The 18756-nt window shown below is 49.2% G+C and overlaps 1 protein-coding gene across 5 annotated transcripts in view; it reads right to left on the bottom strand.

The window, feature by feature from the left end:
- Positions 1 to 8366: 8366 nt before the first annotated feature.
- Positions 8367 to 18756, bottom strand: part of hdac11 (histone deacetylase 11) — a 20314-nt gene continuing 9924 nt past the window's right edge. For all 5 annotated transcript variants that reach the window (XM_035520571.1, XM_027029950.2, XM_035520570.1 and 2 more), the window contains 4 exons: positions 18699 to 18756; positions 12775 to 12871; positions 11552 to 11730; positions 8367 to 10568 (listed from right to left, as the gene is read on the bottom strand). The exon at positions 18699 to 18756 is cut by the window's right edge and continues 5 nt beyond it. In XM_035520571.1, the coding sequence (XP_035376464.1) occupies positions 10329 to 10568; positions 11552 to 11730; positions 12775 to 12871; positions 18699 to 18756 (574 nt within the window). In that variant the 3' untranslated portion in view covers positions 8367 to 10328. The remainder of the gene's footprint in view (positions 10569 to 11551; positions 11731 to 12774; positions 12872 to 18698) is intronic.

Here is an 18756-nt window from a genome sequence, read left to right as displayed (position 1 = left end):
CTCCATCCTTACCTCAGTCTAATCAGTACTTGCTCACACACACACATGCACACACACACACAGAACAACTATGTTAATAGGTGCAGGCACACATCTTTGCCTGGCTCATCATGACTTCATCACAGTCTCTTGCTTTTTAAAGGGCACATACACACACGCACCCTTCATGTTAGTGATATTTGTGGGAAATGTCTCCAAGTTTATTCCCTCTTACGTGTTTACTCAGGAACACAAGACAATCCACAGTGAAGCTGGGAGTCAGTAATTCACACGTTGTTTGAGACAGGTGTGTGCACACAAGAGGGCTCAGAAAAACCAGCCATAAATCCAATGGACAGAGACTCCGATGTCCAGTGAAAACCTCAGAGAATCTGATATCTCTCGCAAATCACGGAACCAAGGGCTTCACACAAACCCGCCATGTTCCAACTGGCCACAGATGGTTGGCACCCAGACGTATTTTTGTAAATCCCAGAGAACCTTAAACTATCCTACTTCTATGCACACAATCCTCCTCCGGCCTGTCTGCAATTCTTCACATACCTTCAGTTCATCTAGATGGAGGTTTCAATTTCTTGTCTTGTCTTGCCAAGAATTCTTCCCTCCATGGGGAGGACTCCAGGCAGACTAGGAAGCTCAGCCTAATCCCGCACTCCACCAGGGATTCGGCCCAGTCTGGTCCCCGTGAGGGACATCTGCACACGCTTGTCTTTTTTTCTATTCTGCCATTGCTAAGGCAACAGAGTGGAAGATGCAACCAAGTGAAACGTAGATGTTTAGATGTTAATACTGCCTGCCAGACCACTAGGTTCCGAGCTGAGGACTTACACGCATAAGGGCAGCAGAGGCACAGATGTACAGGACATTGGTGGGAAGCAGCGCTGCAGCAGATAGGAACTCCCAATCGGAAAACAGCTCCGGGTGTTCAGAAGCATGTTGACTCAGTGCCGGAGTGCTGCGTTGCACTGTCGGATGCCCCTGTGTCCCGCCGTGCGCTGCTCCAGACGGGGCAGTGTGGTGAATGAGGCTTCGGAAAGTCTAAGAGCCTCGTTGAAATCTACTGTGGTGTAAACGGTGTTTTTAAAACAGCAGGGAAGACGACAGCAGGACACCCCTGGAAAACTTTGTCGCTTGCATGAATGAGATGTTTGCACAGCCTAAGACGTGTTGAGCCTCATCAATCGTTTCTGCAAATTCCAACATTAAGCCGGACCATTTGGCATTCCCACTTTACCTTCGGAAACTCTTTTGACCTTTCGATATGTCTCAGGCTTACAGCACATTTCCAAGACCTTTCCTTGCACTCTGAGCATCACAGCAAAAGATCCATTGTTGCCTCAGTTCAGATGGTACGCTTAACCTCTTCCGGCTGGGTGAGGTGGTGTCAGAGAGCCAGCTTTGTTCGGGGGGGGGATGGAAGAACCAGTTCTGGATCCCGGCCCAACGCTGGGCCTCTGCGCCGTCTAGACAGTCCAGCAGCTCCCTGGAGGGGCTCCTTCAACGGATCAGGGACTTACCCCCATTCCCTGTCCGGGCTGGCGTCTGTTCATCCTGGCTCACTTCCCCCTGGCGTTAGGGATGACGTACGCAGGTTTTGCAGAAAAGGCCAACTGACAGGAACACTGGGTGAACCGGGACAATTGAGAGCATGTCGGAAAACCCTCACTGCCAAAAAATGTGGTCAGTTGTGGTAAACGATAAAGTGTGTTCTGGTCTGGCTGGGAGAGCATGTGTGTGTGTGTGTGTGTGTGTGTGTGTGTGTGTGTGTGTGTGTGTGTGTGTGTGTGTGTGTGTGTGTGTGTGTGTGTCTTGGCCACTCGACTGGGTGATTGATTAAGAGCTAGGTGTGGTCCAGAGATGGGGAGACAGACCCAGCTGCCTGGTTTTGATGGGTCTGTGATGATGAAAGTGCAGCTGTCCAATCAGCTGCCTGGTACTGATGGCCTGTGATGATGAAGTTGCAGCCGCCCAATCAGCGGGCTGACGAGCCGTACACTTTTGAACCTCTGTTCTCCGAAAAACTTCATTAGTCAGTATGTTGTTCTCCATCATCGCACAAGGCACTGGGTTCGGCCTCCGCCCACCCGCGCCGACTACAACCAAACTGAGAACCCAGACAGGCCCACCATGTTCACAGCCTTCTAGATCCGTTAATGGGGATTGCTGGAAATGTGTATTTATTTGTGTTGTGTGTAACTGGCAGACTGGGAAGGGCCACAATCTTAATACAAGCCAACCATCACAACTAGTGACTGTGGAATGACTGTCTCTCTCTCGCTCTCTCTCTAAATCTGTGTGATTAGTGAGATTACCCTGGGCCAAAAGCAGCAGTCACTCCCCATGTTGTAGCTGCAGAATACAGAAGATACATTTCTATCCACCTCCCTCCCTCTCTCTAATTCTGTATATGCACATATGGGCAACTTATGTTGCCCCACCAGCATATGTTGTGTGGGCCTGCAGACCAGATGCACGCCCACCCGTCGCCACCTGCTGGCGCACTGCACATATTGCCGTGCTTATGAATAATACATGGGCATCTGGAGATAATTGGCCATAGTGAAGAAACAAGCAACACAAGAAAATGTGTTGAATATACAGCACACTCTTATTTGCAGCCACAATCTACAAAGAGCCAATCCTGTGTGTTCTTGTTACCATGTGGCTGCTTAATTTCATAAGCGTGCGTGTGCTTTGAAACAGGGTGACGTTAAATTTTCGGTGCGGTGTGCGTCCCTCTTAAAGAGGACCTCAGTTCAGTCCTGACATGATCCACATAAGGATAATATAAACCACATGTGCCTTTCTTTCTTTTTTTTTTGCAGTATCAGGCACTGTGAAATTTCTCTGCCATTTTCCAGCAGTGATTGCTTTGTGAATACAAAGCCGTCTGAGAGAACACAGTATGGGCAGACTGTAAAAGACCCTGAGTGTGAATCGCATGGCAATTAGACGCTCGAATGTTGTGCAAAAATGTCTTCCTGCAATTTTCAAACACACAGTCAGTTCTCTGCATTAGGAAGGGAATAGAGGACTGGGCTGAGCTCACTGGTCTGGGAACAGTGGAACAGCATTGTGCAGCAATGCTGGGCTGAGCTCACTGGTCTGGGAACAGTGGAACAGCATCGTGCAGCAATGCTGGGCTGAGCTCACTGGTCTGGGAACAGTGGAACAGCATCGTGCAGCAATGCTGGGCTGAGCTCACTGGTCTGGGAACAGTGGAACAGCATCGTGCAGCAATGCTGGGCTGAGCTCACTGGTCTGGGAACAGTGGTGGAAGGCACAACAGGGAATCTGTGTGACTGGGTTTTAAATCTCCATAAGTTATTTCATCAGGCCTTTCCTCTCTTGTTCCTCCCTTCTATTTTCTTTTGCATTACTTGCATTTTTATCCACCATCTCTCTCTCCCCCCCCTCTCTCTCTCTCTCTCTCTCCCCTCTCTCTCTCTCTCCCCCACTCTCTCTCTCTCTCTCTCTCTCTCTCCCCTCTCCCCCCCTCTCTCTCTCTCTCTCTCTCCCCCCCTCTCTCTCTCTCCCCCTCTCTCTCTCTCTCTCTCTCTCTCTCTCCCCTACTCTCTCTCTCTCCCCTCTCTCTCTCCCCCTACTCTCTCTCTCTCCCCTCTCTCTCTCCCCCTACTCTCTCTCTCTCTTTCTCCCTACTCTCTCTCTCTCCCCTCTCTCTCTCTCCCCCACTCTCTCTCTCTCTCTCTCTCTCTCTCCCTCTCCCTCTCCCTCTCTCCCTCTCCCCCCCTCTCTCTCTCTCTCCCTCCCCCCTCTCTCTCTCTCTCTCTCCCCACTCTCTCTCTCTCTCTCCCCACTCTCTCTCTCCCCTCTCTCTCTCTCTCTCTCTCTCTCTCTCCCCTCTCTCTCTCTCCCCTCTCTCTCTCCCCCTACTCTCTCTCTCTCTCTCTCTCCCCTCTCTCTCTCCCCCTCTCTCTCTCTCTCTCTCTCTCCCTACTCTCTCTCTCTCTCTTTCTCCCCTACTCTCTCTCTCCCCTCTCTCTCTCCCCTCTCTCTCTCTCTCTCTCTCCCCTCTCTCTCTCCCCTCTCTCTCTCTTTCTCCCCTACTCTCTCTCTCTCCCCTCTCTCTCTTTCTCCCCCCTCTCTCTCTCTTTCTCCCCCCCTCTCTCTCTTTCTCCCCCTACTCTCTCTCTCTCTCTTTCTTTCTCCCCCTACTCTCTCTCTCTCTCCCCCCCCTCTCTCTCTCTCTCTCCCTCTCCCCCCCTCTCTCTCTCTCTCCCTCCCCCCCTCTCTCTCTCTCTCTCTCCCTCTCTCTCCCCACTCTCTCTCTCCCCTCTCTCTCTCTCTCTCTCTCTCTCTCTCTCCCCTCTCTCTCTCTCCCCTCTCTCTCTCCCCCTACTCTCTCTCTCTCTCTCTCTCCCCTCTCTCTCTCCCCCTCTCTCTCTCTCTCTCTCTCTCCCTACTCTCTCTCTCTCTCTTTCTCCCCTACTCTCTCTCTCCCCTCTCTCTCTCCCCTCTCTCTCTCTCTCTCTCTCTCCCCTCTCTCTCTCCCCTCTCTCTCTCTTTCTCCCCTACTCTCTCTCTCTCCCCTCTCTCTCTTTCTCCCCCCTCTCTCTCTCTTTCTCCCCCCCTCTCTCTCTTTCTCCCCCTACTCTCTCTCTCTCTCTTTCTTTCTCCCCCTACTCTCTCTCTCTCTCCCCCCCCTCTCTCTCTCTTTCTCCCCCCACTCTCTCTCTTTCTCCCCCTACTCTCTCTCTCTTTCTCCCCCTACTCTCTCTCTCTTTCTCCCCCTACTCTCTCTCTCTCTCTCTTTCTCCCCCTACTCTCTCTCTCTCTCTTTCTCCCCCTACTCTCTCTCTCTCTCTCTTTCTCCCCCTACTCTCTCTCTCTCTCTTTCTCCCCCTACTCTCTCTCTCTCTTTCTCCCCCTACTCTCTCTCTCTCTCTTTCTCCCCCTACTCTCTCTCTCTCTTTCTCCCCCTACTCTCTCTCTCTTTCTCCCCCTACTCTCTCTCTCTCTTTCTCCCCCTACTCTCTCTCTCTCTCTTTCTCCCCCTACTCTCTCTCTCTCTCTTTCTCCCCCTACTCTCTCTCTCTCTCTCTCCCCCTACTCTCTCTCTCTCTCTCTCCCCCACTCTCTCTCTCTCTCTCTAATGAGAAACCTGGATGAACTCATATGAAACAGGGTACATTCACATTGTTCTAGTCGCACCACTTTATCAGAAACACCATATAATTGCCAACGAGAAGAGAGGCAAGGCACCACTGCTTCCTGAGTCGCACACACGAGGACGCTGTCCCTGATAAGCACTTTACAGAGTTTATAGTCTTGAAGTGGGACACAATTTCCCAGGGGGCTTTTCTGGACCCTCCCTCAGACTGGGAGCTCGCGTACGGCAGCAGCACGGGGTCAAAGTTTCACGGCATTCCCTCCGTCGTCTCTTCCCATGGGCGAACGGGACTCGGAGAGGAAAACAGCTCTCTCCCACCCCCACGACGCCTGCCTGAGGCCCCCGGGGGGTCTGCGCGTCGCGCACGACAGCCTCGCGTGACTAGCCATCAACGATGTTTACTCACTAAAACGAGAAAGCGCTCGATGCAAGTATGGACTCCCGTGGCGAAGATATCAATTTGCACACCTTTCAATTAGACTGAGAGGGGAGAAGGGCTATTAGCACACGGGGTTTGATTACCACGGCAACCGAAGTGGGGGCGAAAAAAAACCCTTTTAGACCGGCAGAGGAAAACAGAGGCAAAATAAGTCAGTAAGCGTCTCTGCGGCTTTTGCTTGGTTCGAGAGCGCATCAGAATAATGAACGCGATCGTTGCCGTGGCGAGAGGAGGAAGTTCAGGTAGAGCGCAGGGCAAAAGAGGAGGTGCAGTGAGTTGCCTTGTGGTCACATGACCTCGTTCCTCCACGCCAACTGAGCACAAAGGAGATGGAGGTTGGGTTGGGATCATCTCTCGCAGGAGCCCTGCCAACGAACTCAACAATCGCAATCAAGGAGAGAACACTGCCTAGCACGCATCACTCCCCACAGCCCACAGGAGGGGAGGGAAACCGCATTAATTAAAAGGTATTTTCTCAAAAAACATCCCAATACTTCAAAACAGACTCTTCTCTGATAGACATTTGTGCGCAGATATAACAGAATCCTTCCTTCACCTCCACTATCACGTTAGTGACTATCCTGCACTATCCTGCAGCTGAAGGCGTGGGGCTCACCACCAAACCCGGCAGGAGCTCGTGTCCACGCCTCCTCCTGTGGGAGGACGGTCACCGCCCTCACCTGGGACAGGTGACGGTGTGAGTCACCAGCTGCCTGCACTACGGAAATTCCCTCGGACAGGATCGTAATAGCGGCTCGTGCCGTCAGGCTGCTGGCGCGGTGCAGGTGCCTCTCATCACGGGTGATTGGCCGTCTGCAGGTCTGGCTTGCGGCTGGCTTAAAGATCTCCCAGCATGCCACAGGAGGTCTACAGCATCTGGGTTCAATCAGGGGCTCAGGTTAAAACGTCAGAACTTTGCCTTCCAGAAGAGTCCAGAGTGCTTCAAGTGTCACTAAGTAGTGCCGCAATATTATTTAACTATAATTTTTGTAGATGGTGACTGATGGTTAAAATTACAGGACAGAAGCTCCAGAAACATTACAAACCTTCACATGCATTTAATGGGTCTAACATTTAGGCAAAGACTTTACCCACCTGCAATACGCAGGTGTGTTTTATACAGCATTGAACTATGCATAGAGAAAAGCTTAAAAAGATCTTCTAAACTGACTGACAACACGTTAATGAATTGTCCCGATATCAAAATTGATGAGAGAAATCACAAACATATTTGGTTTCAAAATTGTGCCACAAGAATGTGTTCACCTGTAACAAGAGACTGAACGCAAGCAATAAATTTCCCACCTGCTGCCCCCAGAATAGGCACAGAGTGAGTTATGAGAAGCAAAGACGACCACCGGATTTCCCTGCACGGGAAGAGGCAGATCTAATAAACCAGTCTAATCTCATTTCCATCTATATTGCACTACCTTTACAATATGCAACTTCTCTGGATATTCCCACTACAAGAGATGGGCTCTGAAGAGGAAGGTACACACACACACACACACACACACACACACACACACACACACACACACACACACAGAGGCCCTCTGATTAATGCCATCAGGCTATGAGTGTGTGTGTGAGTGAGAGAGTCTCTGCTCACGCCAGGGTGTGTGTGTGAGTGAGAGAGAGTCTCTGCTCACGCCAGGGTGTGTGTGTGTGTGTCTTTGCTCAGGCCACGTGTGTGTAAGGCTCTGTTTGGGCCAGGGTGTGTGTGTGTGTGAGGGGTTTGTGAAGTTCGACTAAGGTCAGGGTGTGTGAGTGAGGGTGTGAGGAGTGGATGTGAGGGTGGTGTGTGTGGGTGAGGCTTTAATCATGCCGAGGTGTGTGTGTGAGGTTCTGCTCGGGCTGGCATGTGTGTGTGTATGGCTTTAATCAGGCTAGGGTGTGCGTGTGTGTGCGTGTGTGTGTGTGTGTGTGTGTGTGTGTGTGTGTGTGTGTGTGTGTGTGTGTGTGTGTGAGCACCTGTCTCTGTCTGTAAGACTACAGTCATGTCCAACACCAGTAATGATCCACAAAAGTAGTCCAGCAGGGTGCCTGAACAAAAAGAGAGCTTTAACGATTCCCAACCCTCTGGACAGGCAATAGGCGTGACATAAAGAACCTCTTAGAGATGTTTGTTTGCTGACTAACAATGACCCCTTTTTTAAATAATCCATGACATCATCTGAACGTGGATCTTAAGCGTGTGCACATTCCCACTGGAGCTCTAACCCTCACTGCTACTCAATGGTCTGTTTTATAGCACTATGTGAAGCTCTTTGTACTGAGAAATAAACCAAAAGGGAAAAAAAACCAAAACACACACCCACCCACACCCCAAACTCACCCTGCTGCAGCAAGGCAGGCCGTTTCAAACTGTGGTGTGCTGGACACTCACACGAGACACGTTAATTAGAGCCGCAGCATTCTGTGCATCCAGACCTCTCCGAGAATCGATGCTCTTCTTCCACGATTCCGGAGGCGTCTCTCACACAGAAATTAGCCACGCTCTCATATCTGCTGACCAGGCAGCCGCGCGCGTCAGGCTAGAGCGCGCCGGCGTGTCTGTTTGCTCCGATCGGTATAAACCCGCGGAGGGTGCTTTTGCACATGGACCCAGAACGAGCAAACAAAGAGACAGCGAGAGAAAAATGATGAGAAATAACGTTCCCTTCTGTCACTGCTCATGAGAGGAACGCCGATGTTCTCCGGAAGCTGAACGGGTCTGGAAACGCGGTGCGCTAATCGAGAGAGGACTACACAAACAAAGCAGACAGCTAAAAGCAGTTCACACCAGGTCAACCATAATTGCTGAGTTAAAGTGGATTTATTTTTCACATTTTCACATAAAAGTGGTTTAAATGTAAACACCAGATACACACACACACACACAAAAAAAAACAAAAAAAAAACATGAAACCATAAATAAAAGATGATGTTTGGCACTTTTGTTAATTGTTAGAATGCGTCACAATGCGGAATACAAGGTTACCGAGGACAAAAATGTCCAGTAATAAAGCACATAAGTAAACGTATTTACTGAGACACACAAGTGCACTGAACCAAACTGCCCTGAGAGGGACATGTGAGCGGACATCAGCTTTAATTAAATTCATATCAATATAAAAAAAACATCTGCATCAATAAAGGGAAAATATTCCAGCGTAAGACCTTAGAGATCGTGTGGAAAAACATGAGGTTAGTAAGTATTATTCTGTACCGCTAAGGACACTAGTATTGACCCGGTCTACTATTGACCTGCTGACAGCACTGCTATTGACCTGTCCTTGCAGCCATCAGCCGAAAACGTCGCGCGCTGAACCTCGCGCTCGCGGCCGCCTTCACGCACTCCTTGTCGGCGCGAGCTCATCAGTCTGGCAGAGCTCTCTGGGAGGCCATTATAAAGCTCTCAGACGGCAGATGGGCCCACAGGCCCCGCCCCTCTCAGATAGAAGTAGAAGATAGAGAGAGAGAGAGAGAGAGAGAGAGGGCCGAGCGTCTTAACGTGCTCGTTAGCAGCCGCTACCAGGCTCCTTCCAGCGAGTCGGCGGGCCTTGACTAAGATGGACCCTTGACTGTAAATTCTTGTGTCCGGTCGGGCGAGGGCAGGGGCAGAGGGGAGGCCCTGAGGGGAGGTTGGTGCACCACCTAGGAGGCAAGCGTTAGGGAGGACACCCTTCAACAAGAGCTGCATCAGAGAAAGCAGCCCTTTCGGAGGAGGGCGCTTTCACGTCTGGTCCACCTCTCGCTGCTATTGGACTGGAGAACAAAGAGCGGTGACAATAAGAACGGATTCGCTGTTGGGGTCGTTAAAATACATTTCCAACTAATTAAGTGCAAGTTGTTTTCTCTTTTTGAAGGGTTTCGCTGGGGCGGTCCCTCAAGGCAAACCACTGTTAAGAATCTGGCTTCTGGACGGAGCCATTTCCTGAGAGATGGAGAGGACGTCTCTGAGGCCCCTCCCTTAACAAGAATCTCTTTTGCAACACATCAGAATGATTTAGTGTCCCCTTGTTCCACGGTTTCGGGTCTAGGTGACAGGGTCGTTTTTTTAAAGCGTCTCCAGAGCGGATAAGGGTTACTCCAGACTACAAGTTCGCCTCAGTGTGATTTGCAACCCCGAGACTGACGTTAGCCCACACCTTCATGTTCAGTATTGCAAATTCCGACCTGCCTTCCTCTTGGAGTAGGGCCCAGCTCACAGACTAAATGAAGGGCAAGTTCCTGGCATAGTGTAACAGAGCTACGAAACACCCAGAATGGATTCAGACTAAGCCTGCATTGCGCTAGACCAAAAAGATTTAGTTCAGACCTCAGAAAAGATGATCTACGGGTTATGGTACAGCCACAGAGGTGGTTAGTATCCCTCCATTCAAAAAGAGCGCAGAGGAAAATTTTGGCAAACTTGCTCACAGCCTGATGAATCTTTGCTTATCTTGGAATTGCTGTACTATTTGTTATCATCATTTAAAGTGGAATTTTAAAACGCAAAAGGAATGTAAGCACGGGTTATTTTTTAAAAGGGGAGGGATGAAATATGGCTATAAGATCTGATCTGTCACTAGTAAAGTATCACTCAGAAATGGCTGATGGGATGAGGACCATGAACATGAACATGAACATGAACATGAGCCAAGAACATAAGCCAAGCAGTCCTCTTCCTTCAGATGAACGCCGACCCGTAGCGGGTCCCATACCACCCCTTCTGTTACCAAGGACAGCGCTGCCTGTTTCAGTCAGATGGACCAATCACGGCGGTCACACATGTCACATGGCACCGATGGCTGCTCCCGACGACACCGATTTGCTCATCATGACCGGTACCGTGGAAGGCCCCGCCCCGTCCAGCACTTCTTCACCAATCAGACCCTGCCTGTGCAGGTTGAGGATGGAGTCTGCGATGACGCGGGCCGTTTTCTTCTGGTAGCCCCCCGACGTCACCATGAGAATGGGGATCCCCCGGCTACGGGCTGCCTTAAACACGATCTCATCTCTCTTCACGACACCCTGTGAGAGAATGACAGCTGGCACTCGCCACTGTGGCAACACTTACCTAAATGCTCTCTGGCTAATCTCCCCCCAGCTGCTGCTATAACAAAGAGCACACGTAGCTTGTAAGGGTGAACGGTTTAATGGTGAACGGTTTAATGGTCTAATGGTTTAAGAGGAATCCATTAAGGGATTACGGAGCGGCTGACCCCACACCTAGGTCCGAGTTCCCGCTCTCTGCCGACGGTCAGCTCAGGGAGAGTGAACCCTTGGACCTGTGGCAGGTGATCGTGTCTGTGATACAGACACTCATCACCACCCTGGGTAAGACTCCACATCTAACCACTGTAGCACTCATGTAGTAAGTACAGTGGAGGGAGCGTTAAAGACACTACAGAAAAAGTTATTTCAAACCTCGGTTTGGTGGTTGTTTTTTCTTTTTAGGAGCAGTCTCATGTTTGAAGTAGGCACAAGATAGCTGGCAGCTGTTCAGGATTATGAAAAATTATTATTTTTTGATGCTCATAAACACATTTGATGTCTTTAAATGCACAGATGCTCTTAAACGGATGTTCACTTTCGCATAATGTGCCTTTTTTTTGAGGAAAATCTTTTTTATATACTCTGACTGATCATTTTTGTGATGTGTGAAACACAAGACCAATGTTGAATGGCTTGTCCTCCGGTCTACGATTATACTGCAACAGACACTGACATGCGTGTGACCAGTATCATAAAGCCCATATCATGTCCGGTACCTTAAGCGCCCCTCACCTGAACAGCTAGAGCATTACCATGGTGAAATATAAAAAAATATATTTACCCTAACAAGACCCCCCCTCCCCCAAACTCCATTTCATTGGTTTCTCAAATCATTGGGTTCTCCAAGAAGGTCTTAAATATTGATGCATGAGATTGCTGATTAGAGTAGGAGCTTGCCAGGCAGTGGTAATCAATCCCAGATTACACAGTGAGACAGGCAGATTGACCGGCAGCTGCACCTGTGGCGATATGGCCAGGCCTCCAAGAGGGTCGCCGTCCAGGATGTCTGTGCCCGCGTTGTAGACAACGATGTCGGGTCTGATCTCGTTGAGGGCACCCTCAGAGTGGAGCTCCACCTTCTGCAGATACTCAATGTCCTCCGTACCCCAATCCAGTTCCACCTTCCTCCGAATGGCCCCTACAGACACAGAACCAATCAGTCTTCCATCCAACACATCAGGAAACGACCAGCGCAGAAAATCCTTGTCCTGACTGAGGCAACTTGCCCTTCCTGAAATCCATATTCAGGTTTGAGAAACACTTCCACGCCTCGTCTGACATGGTGCAGGAACAGGGATAGAAAAAACTCAAAAAACTTCCATCCTCCCTGTGGTTTTTGCGCCCGGGCTGAGAGCGCTTCAGACTTCTCCAAACCCGCTACAGCGTGACAGAGTCTACCAAAAAGAGTCCCGTGCTCTGCTAGATGCTTTTAAGACCTAATTAGTCTCTTGTGCCTTTAACTCCTCTTGAAAACAAGAGGAGAAGAAAACAAAGTTGCTGAGGAGCAACACACTTTGTGTTTGAACACAGTGAATGAAACCCCCCTTTCTCCCTTGAACAAAGGGGAATGAAACCAAGCGCACCTTATCTGGAGGAGCCAGGCTGCACCTTCAAACGCTACACGCAGGACTGACAGACAAACTGCTATAATTGAGCTTTTGTTTAGGGCCCAGAGAGCATAAAGGTAGAGAGAGGAAGTGCAGAGTCACTGTTTCGCCTGACAGGCTGGCGTTTTTTGGTCAAGGAGAATATGGTAGATCAGGTAAACTACATGCTAAATCCATAGCACCCAGGGCTAACAGTGATTTAAATAACAAATCCATTACTAAGTCATTCATTAAGAATTCCGTGCATTACCGGTTTTACGTTTTGTTATTTGATCACAGAACAAGTTGGCGGTACTTGCGCAGTCTGAACCGTTACTGGTTTGCGCCACACCAACAGCGCGCTGAGGGCCACACATGAAAAATATGGCTCACTTGCACAAGACTGCCCCCTTCAGGCGAGTGAAGGTTTCGCTACCCTCTATCTCTTGCTTTCTCTCGGTAATTACATGCAAATAAAGACCTCGGCCACGCAAACTCGCTCGAGGGGCCTTAAAAATCAGTTCGAGGTTTGCACGTTGCACGGCTACCTTCGCACAATCGCTCTGAGCAATGAGAGTGGAGACTCAGGATCTTACTCTTAGCGTAGCCGTCTCCTGGATAGATGTAGCGATTATAGGCATCCATTATGTAAACCCGTCTGTCATCCAAGAAATCTCTCTCGTGTCCGTTACCCTGGGAAAGAGAGAGAGAGAGAGGAGAGAGAGAAAGCAGATGGTGCAAAATGAGTTCAGCTACTCCGCACCGCGGCTTATGCTCACATGACCGCGTGTAACATAATACACCGGATCCATTTTTATAAAACCTTGACTTTAATATTAATGGTCTTAAGTAAGCCTCCGTAATCTGGAGCCATGATAAAGGACAGTAGGATCCGTAATGGCAGCTCAGCCTCGGCAGTGGTGCGGCCCTGAAAAGTTTTAATTACTTTGTGCGCTTTGGCCTGCTGAAGAACCTGCAGCCACCGCTGAGGAGGAAACACGTTCGTCATCGGCACGTGGCGCGTGGTGCTGTTAGCTTGGCCTTCAATGTCCCTTCACGCTTTAGCGTAAAACCTTTAGGTGTTTGGAGTCGTTTTCCTCTTTTATTGGCTGCCTCTCTGCCTCTCTCTAAATTCACCGTGAGACTCTGAAACAGTGCTGATGGCAGCATCAATCTCCGTCACCTGCCTCTCTGGGTGCGATGGACAAAACAAACAAAGCACTGGTTTGTTTCCGATGGAAAGCATGAGTGACAGGGCGAGATGAGTGTTTCCTGCCCGCGTACGGCGCCTAAGCTGCCCAGCCCCACCCCCACCAACCAAACCTCCATCACTCTTCATTATCCCCTCTCTCTCTCTGTCACTCCTACAGTCTGGATGCCGCGACCCCACCATCAGTGGTGGGATCCGGGCGTCGGACGAGGCACTCTGCCTTTCGCTCTCTCCCTCCGACTCCGGCCCAGAGAGAGAGAGAGAGAGAGAGAGAGAGAGAGAGAGAGAGAGAGAGAGAGAGAGAGCGTGAGAGACCAGCACGCGGGTTAGGGACAGATTCCTGCGCTCTCCTCCGCACCGTCTGAGCGGTGAAGCAGAAGGTGGCGGAACATCCTTAGTGAGCCGACCGTGGACAAAAGCCGGACCTACCGACTACGCCGACATTGGAGCGAAGGTTCCATTCACGCAAAGCCAAGGTCATCGGAAACGACTCGCCAGACAGGAGCAAAAGCCAGCTTTCCCGGGCTCTTACGTGAGACTCCTCGGAGAGCAAAATGGCTCACCCAGAACCAGTTTCGACTTCCGTATCCTAACGAGTACAGACATTATGGACAATGCGGATATGTAGGAATATGGAAGAGCTTAACCAAGGCTCACTTTCCCCCCAGAGGACTGCCCCAATGAACAAATCTACTGCCCCAGTGAAGGAACCAAAAAGAAAACTGCCATAGCAGTTCCGAGTGGCTGTCCGCACATGGTCCGTCCCTGGCTGTTTGCTGTCCCATTGTGCAAATATCACAGTTCATTAGCACTCGTGAATTCATACAGGCCAAGGACCTTCCCACTTGAGAACATTCACTAGCATGACGGGCCGTAATTCAGGCCATTTAACTGGGGGCATAGCGCTGGCTTTGTGGCTCTGTATTTTTCGCTGTTGTTGTTTTTTTTTTTAAGCTGAGCCAAGGAAGCGCGTGCATCCGTCCCCGTATACATGCCCACGCTCGTTTCGGCCTCCGCGCAGCCCTTGAGGAATTATTCACCAGGCTTCTGCATCGATCTGATCCCCTGCGCCGCGGTCGATAAGCAAAAAGACCATAATTACAGTCAAGCTATGACTCGAACTGCCTATTGCGCCTCTATAGGCAGTGGTCCAAACAGAGCACCCAGCCTCCAGCGTCCACACTAACTCAATTAATTAGTCGGGTTCGTTAGTCAGGGATGCGACTCATTACAGTAGAGGAGAACAATAAAACGCAAGTAAGATTCCAATAGGCTGCCTGGAAATTATTAAGAAAAAAACAAAAAACAAATAAATAAAAATAATAAGGGTTAGTTTATGTTTACTCAAAACAAATCACTCTAGATTGTATGAAGCAAGTAATTTTCCCTTCAGGCTAATGATGTATGAAATATTATTCCTGCAAATATTAATACATCACGGCTCTTTACAACATGCTATTATCACGAGATTGCATAGTAATTTACTCCACCATTAAAGAGATTATGTGTAATTATCGCCATGGTAACTCTCCGATAAATGGCAGAGGAATGTTCGACATACCAAAGGTTAAAAAAGGTCAGAGGCCGGACTGCTCAGCCACTTATATGACGGCATGGCACCAAATCCGGCGGATCCAAATGCTCCGCCCACTTCGTTAAAAACGCGGACACTGGTAGGCCGCTTCCTTAGTCAATCATTTTACGGGTGCATTTCAGTAAGAGTACAGTTACAGGCCATAGCCCACCTGTAAGCATGAACGATGCCACACTCATCCCAGTTTATCGCTGGACACGTCATGTCCCCACACCCGATAATGGACTAGATGCTGGTCAACACAAATGGCGTATAGCCACAGCTGGTTGGGGGGGGGGCCTGACTGTACACCGTGAGCTGCGTCTGCTGTTTGTATGTCTTGTGAGAGAGAGAGAGAGAGAGACGCTCCCCTGTGGGATGTGTACGAGCGCTCCAGGGTGGCCATCTTGCTCTGCTGATTGACTACAAAGCCTCAAAGCGACTTTGCTTATACAGACAGCTCTCTGCTCATTTTGTTCTCTCTCTCATCCCTGGGTGCTTGCTGCTCTCTCTCTCTCTCTCTCTCTCTCTCCCTCCCCCCCTCTCTCTCTCTCTCTCTCTCTCTCTCTCTCTCTCTCTCTCTCTCACCTTCAGTTGTCCTGGACTCCGGGCCATTTCTCTAAAGTGCGTCTCAGGTGACCACGACACGTGGTCTCATGAGCGCTTAATCACGACTGGGTCACTTCAGGCGACTCCTGTTATGCCATACTGCAACACCCTGGCAGGGCCCGAGGCTGCTGTGTGTGGATTAGTATGAAGGGTAATGTAATAACACGAGACCCAAATCAATCTGTTGTTCCTTTCTACTTCAAAAAGGGTGACCTGCACGATTTCAGATCCAGCTGCTATGGCGAGCAGATACCGATCACAACGTTCCTTCCACGCCAAAGGACTCTCAAAGTCCCCAGAAGCCACACAGTCCACCCCGGTATTACACACGCTGTCCAATCAATTTACGAAGGGGCGTCTGACGACAGCAGATCAGACTGTTCGGAGGCTCCGATGGCGCCTCTCAACTGTAAAAGCCATTAAATCCAGATGCCGGCGGTGTGTGCTATGGCGAACACAGAGGACACGTCTGAGGATTGAAACTCGTGTTAGGGACAAAAAAAAACCTCGTGTGTGTGTGACGTGGCTATTGAGATGCAGTCTGATCATCCTTGAAAGGGCAGAGAGGGTTGAGAGAATGAGCACTTTCTGGACACACACCCACAGGACATCAGAGAAGAATGTCTCAATTACAAAAAGACACATGCTGGTGTGTCTCCGCTGTCTGTCCAGTCCAGCATCTGACAGGGTATCTGTCTCTCTGTGACCCTGACACTACTGGTGTAGTGCTGAGAGCCGATTGGCTCAAGGGTTACGTTGTCATGGAGCATTTGATAAGTAACAGGAGCTGGATATAAACTTGAGAGAGTCCACATGAGCCGCCAACACTCTCGCGTTAACGCTTTTTGTCGACGGCCAAGACGGCGTTCTCCACACACCGCGCCCTTTTCTCAAAACCGAAAACGTGATGCTCGAAACCCAAACCTATTCATAGAAAACGCAGAATCTCGTTACAAAGTCAACCAGCTCACTCAACCACGTATATTCTCCTCCATTTCGATCAAACTTTGCCCTCAGATGGCACGTAATGTCACAAAAACACACATGTTCAGGCTCTCGATACACTGGCGCACGACTCTAAACACCTGGTACTGCAATGAAGCAGGAAACAAACAGGGCTTGTTTGTGTGCAACCACAAATGGACATTTATGTGTAGGAAACTGAAGCGAGATGAAAACGTCCTTAAAACAAACCCAATTCTCAAATGAAACGCAAATTACAGTGCAGTAAACAACACACAAAAGCAAATATGGTCTGTATACATACACACTCACCAGCCACGTTATTAGGTACACCTTGCTAGCACCAAATTGGATGTCCATTTTTCCTCAGAACTGCTTTCATTTTTCATGACAGATTTAACAAGGTGCTCACAACATTCCTCAGAGATTTTGGTTCATGACTGCGTCACGCAGTCGCCGAAGAACTGCCGGCCGGTGATTTGGTGACTGTGGAGGCCGTACTTCTTGTCATGTTTGTCAAGATTGTCAAGTTTGAGAGGATCTGAGCTGTGTGACATGATGCGTTATCCTGCTAGAAGTAGCCATCGCAAGATGGGTGCACTGTGGTCCTTACGAGACAGACGTGGTCAGCAAAAATACTGAGGTAGGCTGTGGTGTTTAAACAATCCTTGGGCAGGCTGTGGTGTTTAAACAATCCTTGAGCAGGCTGTGGTGTTTAAACGGCACTCAATTGGTATTAAGGAGCCCCAAGCGTGCCAAGACGTCCACCAGCCTGAACCGTTGCTACGAGGCAGGAAGGATTTATGCTTTCATGTTGTTTACATCAAGTTCTGACCCTACCATCCAAATGTAGCAGCAATAATGGAAACTCATCAGACCAGGCAATATTTTTGCAATCTTCTGTTGTCTAAATTTGGTGAGTCTGGGGGAATTGTAACCAACTGGCAGCCGCCGTAGTCCAGCACCCTGTCGGAGTAAAGGTTCTTCAAGGTTCGGCGTGCCGTGCGTTCGGAGACGCTCTTTTGCCCTCCTCGGTCGCAACGAGTGGAGATTTGAGTTACTGTTGCTTTTCTATCAGCTCAAACCAGTCTGTCTGTTCTTTTCTGACCTCTGGCATCAACAAGGCATTTGCACCCAGAGAACCGGCACTCACTGGATTTTTTTTCTTCCTTTTTTGGAACATTCCGTGTAATGAGATGGATGTGTGTGAACATCCCAGTAGATCAGCAGTTTCTGAAAAACTCAGAGCAGCCCATATCTAGCAACAACAAACATGCCATGTTCAAAGTCACTTAAATCACATGTCTTCCCCATTCTGATGCTGAACTGCTGCCATGTCATTGGCTGATTAGATATTCGTGGTAACGAGCAGTCGAGCAGGTTAATTAGTCAACCCTAATTAAGTTGCCAGCCCGTAAAATCTCCGCCCGTAATCTCAGCACGTAATCTCAGCAAGTAATCTCATCCTAAAACATGTATACAAGGACAGCTCATTATCATTACGATTACAAGGTCAGCAGGTTTAACACACACATGCACACCCACAGGCACACGTACACACACATACAAAACAGCGTCTGTTAAAGCACTCTAGTGAGCGCTATAATGGACCTGAGTTACAGTACTTCAGGAATAAGCCACTTCCTCTGCAGGAAAAATATGATTGTGCATCTTTTTCCATGCATGACCACAGTAATTACTTTATGACCACATAGGTATTTACTGATATTTTAACACATTAAAAATATACTTCAATTAAATGGCAGATCAACTTAATAAAAGCTTTTTTTTTTTTTTTTTGAAAATCAATGTAATTCTTTTTTTTTTTTGGTCACTCTTTTTCACGTGTTCTTATATACTGAAAGAATCTTATGAGAACATCATCATTAGACAATAATTACCCTGCAATTATCTTAGACACACCCTAAAAATCTGATTAAAACACCACCATAAGAAATCATAACCAACTGCAAATGAGGTGTGAAAAGGGGGGAAAAAAATATCCCAGCATGCTGCGGGGCTGGGAGCGATGAGGCTGGCGCTGAAGACCTGCGCGGGCAAAGGGGACTGCCATGACGACAGCGCCATGTGGGGGTGGGGGGCTGCTGCCATGGCGACGGCACTGAACGGGACACAGTGGCAGCCGGTGCGGGGCTGTTCCTCACCTGGTGAGCATCCAGATCAATGATGGTGGCCCTGGATACGCCTTCGACCCTCTCGAAC

The sequence above is a fragment of the Electrophorus electricus genome, chromosome 20 (assembly GCF_013358815.1).
Source record: "Electrophorus electricus isolate fEleEle1 chromosome 20, fEleEle1.pri, whole genome shotgun sequence".
Lineage (NCBI taxonomy): Eukaryota > Metazoa > Chordata > Actinopteri > Gymnotiformes > Gymnotidae > Electrophorus > Electrophorus electricus.
This window is presented reverse-complemented; position numbering and strand designations above follow the sequence as displayed.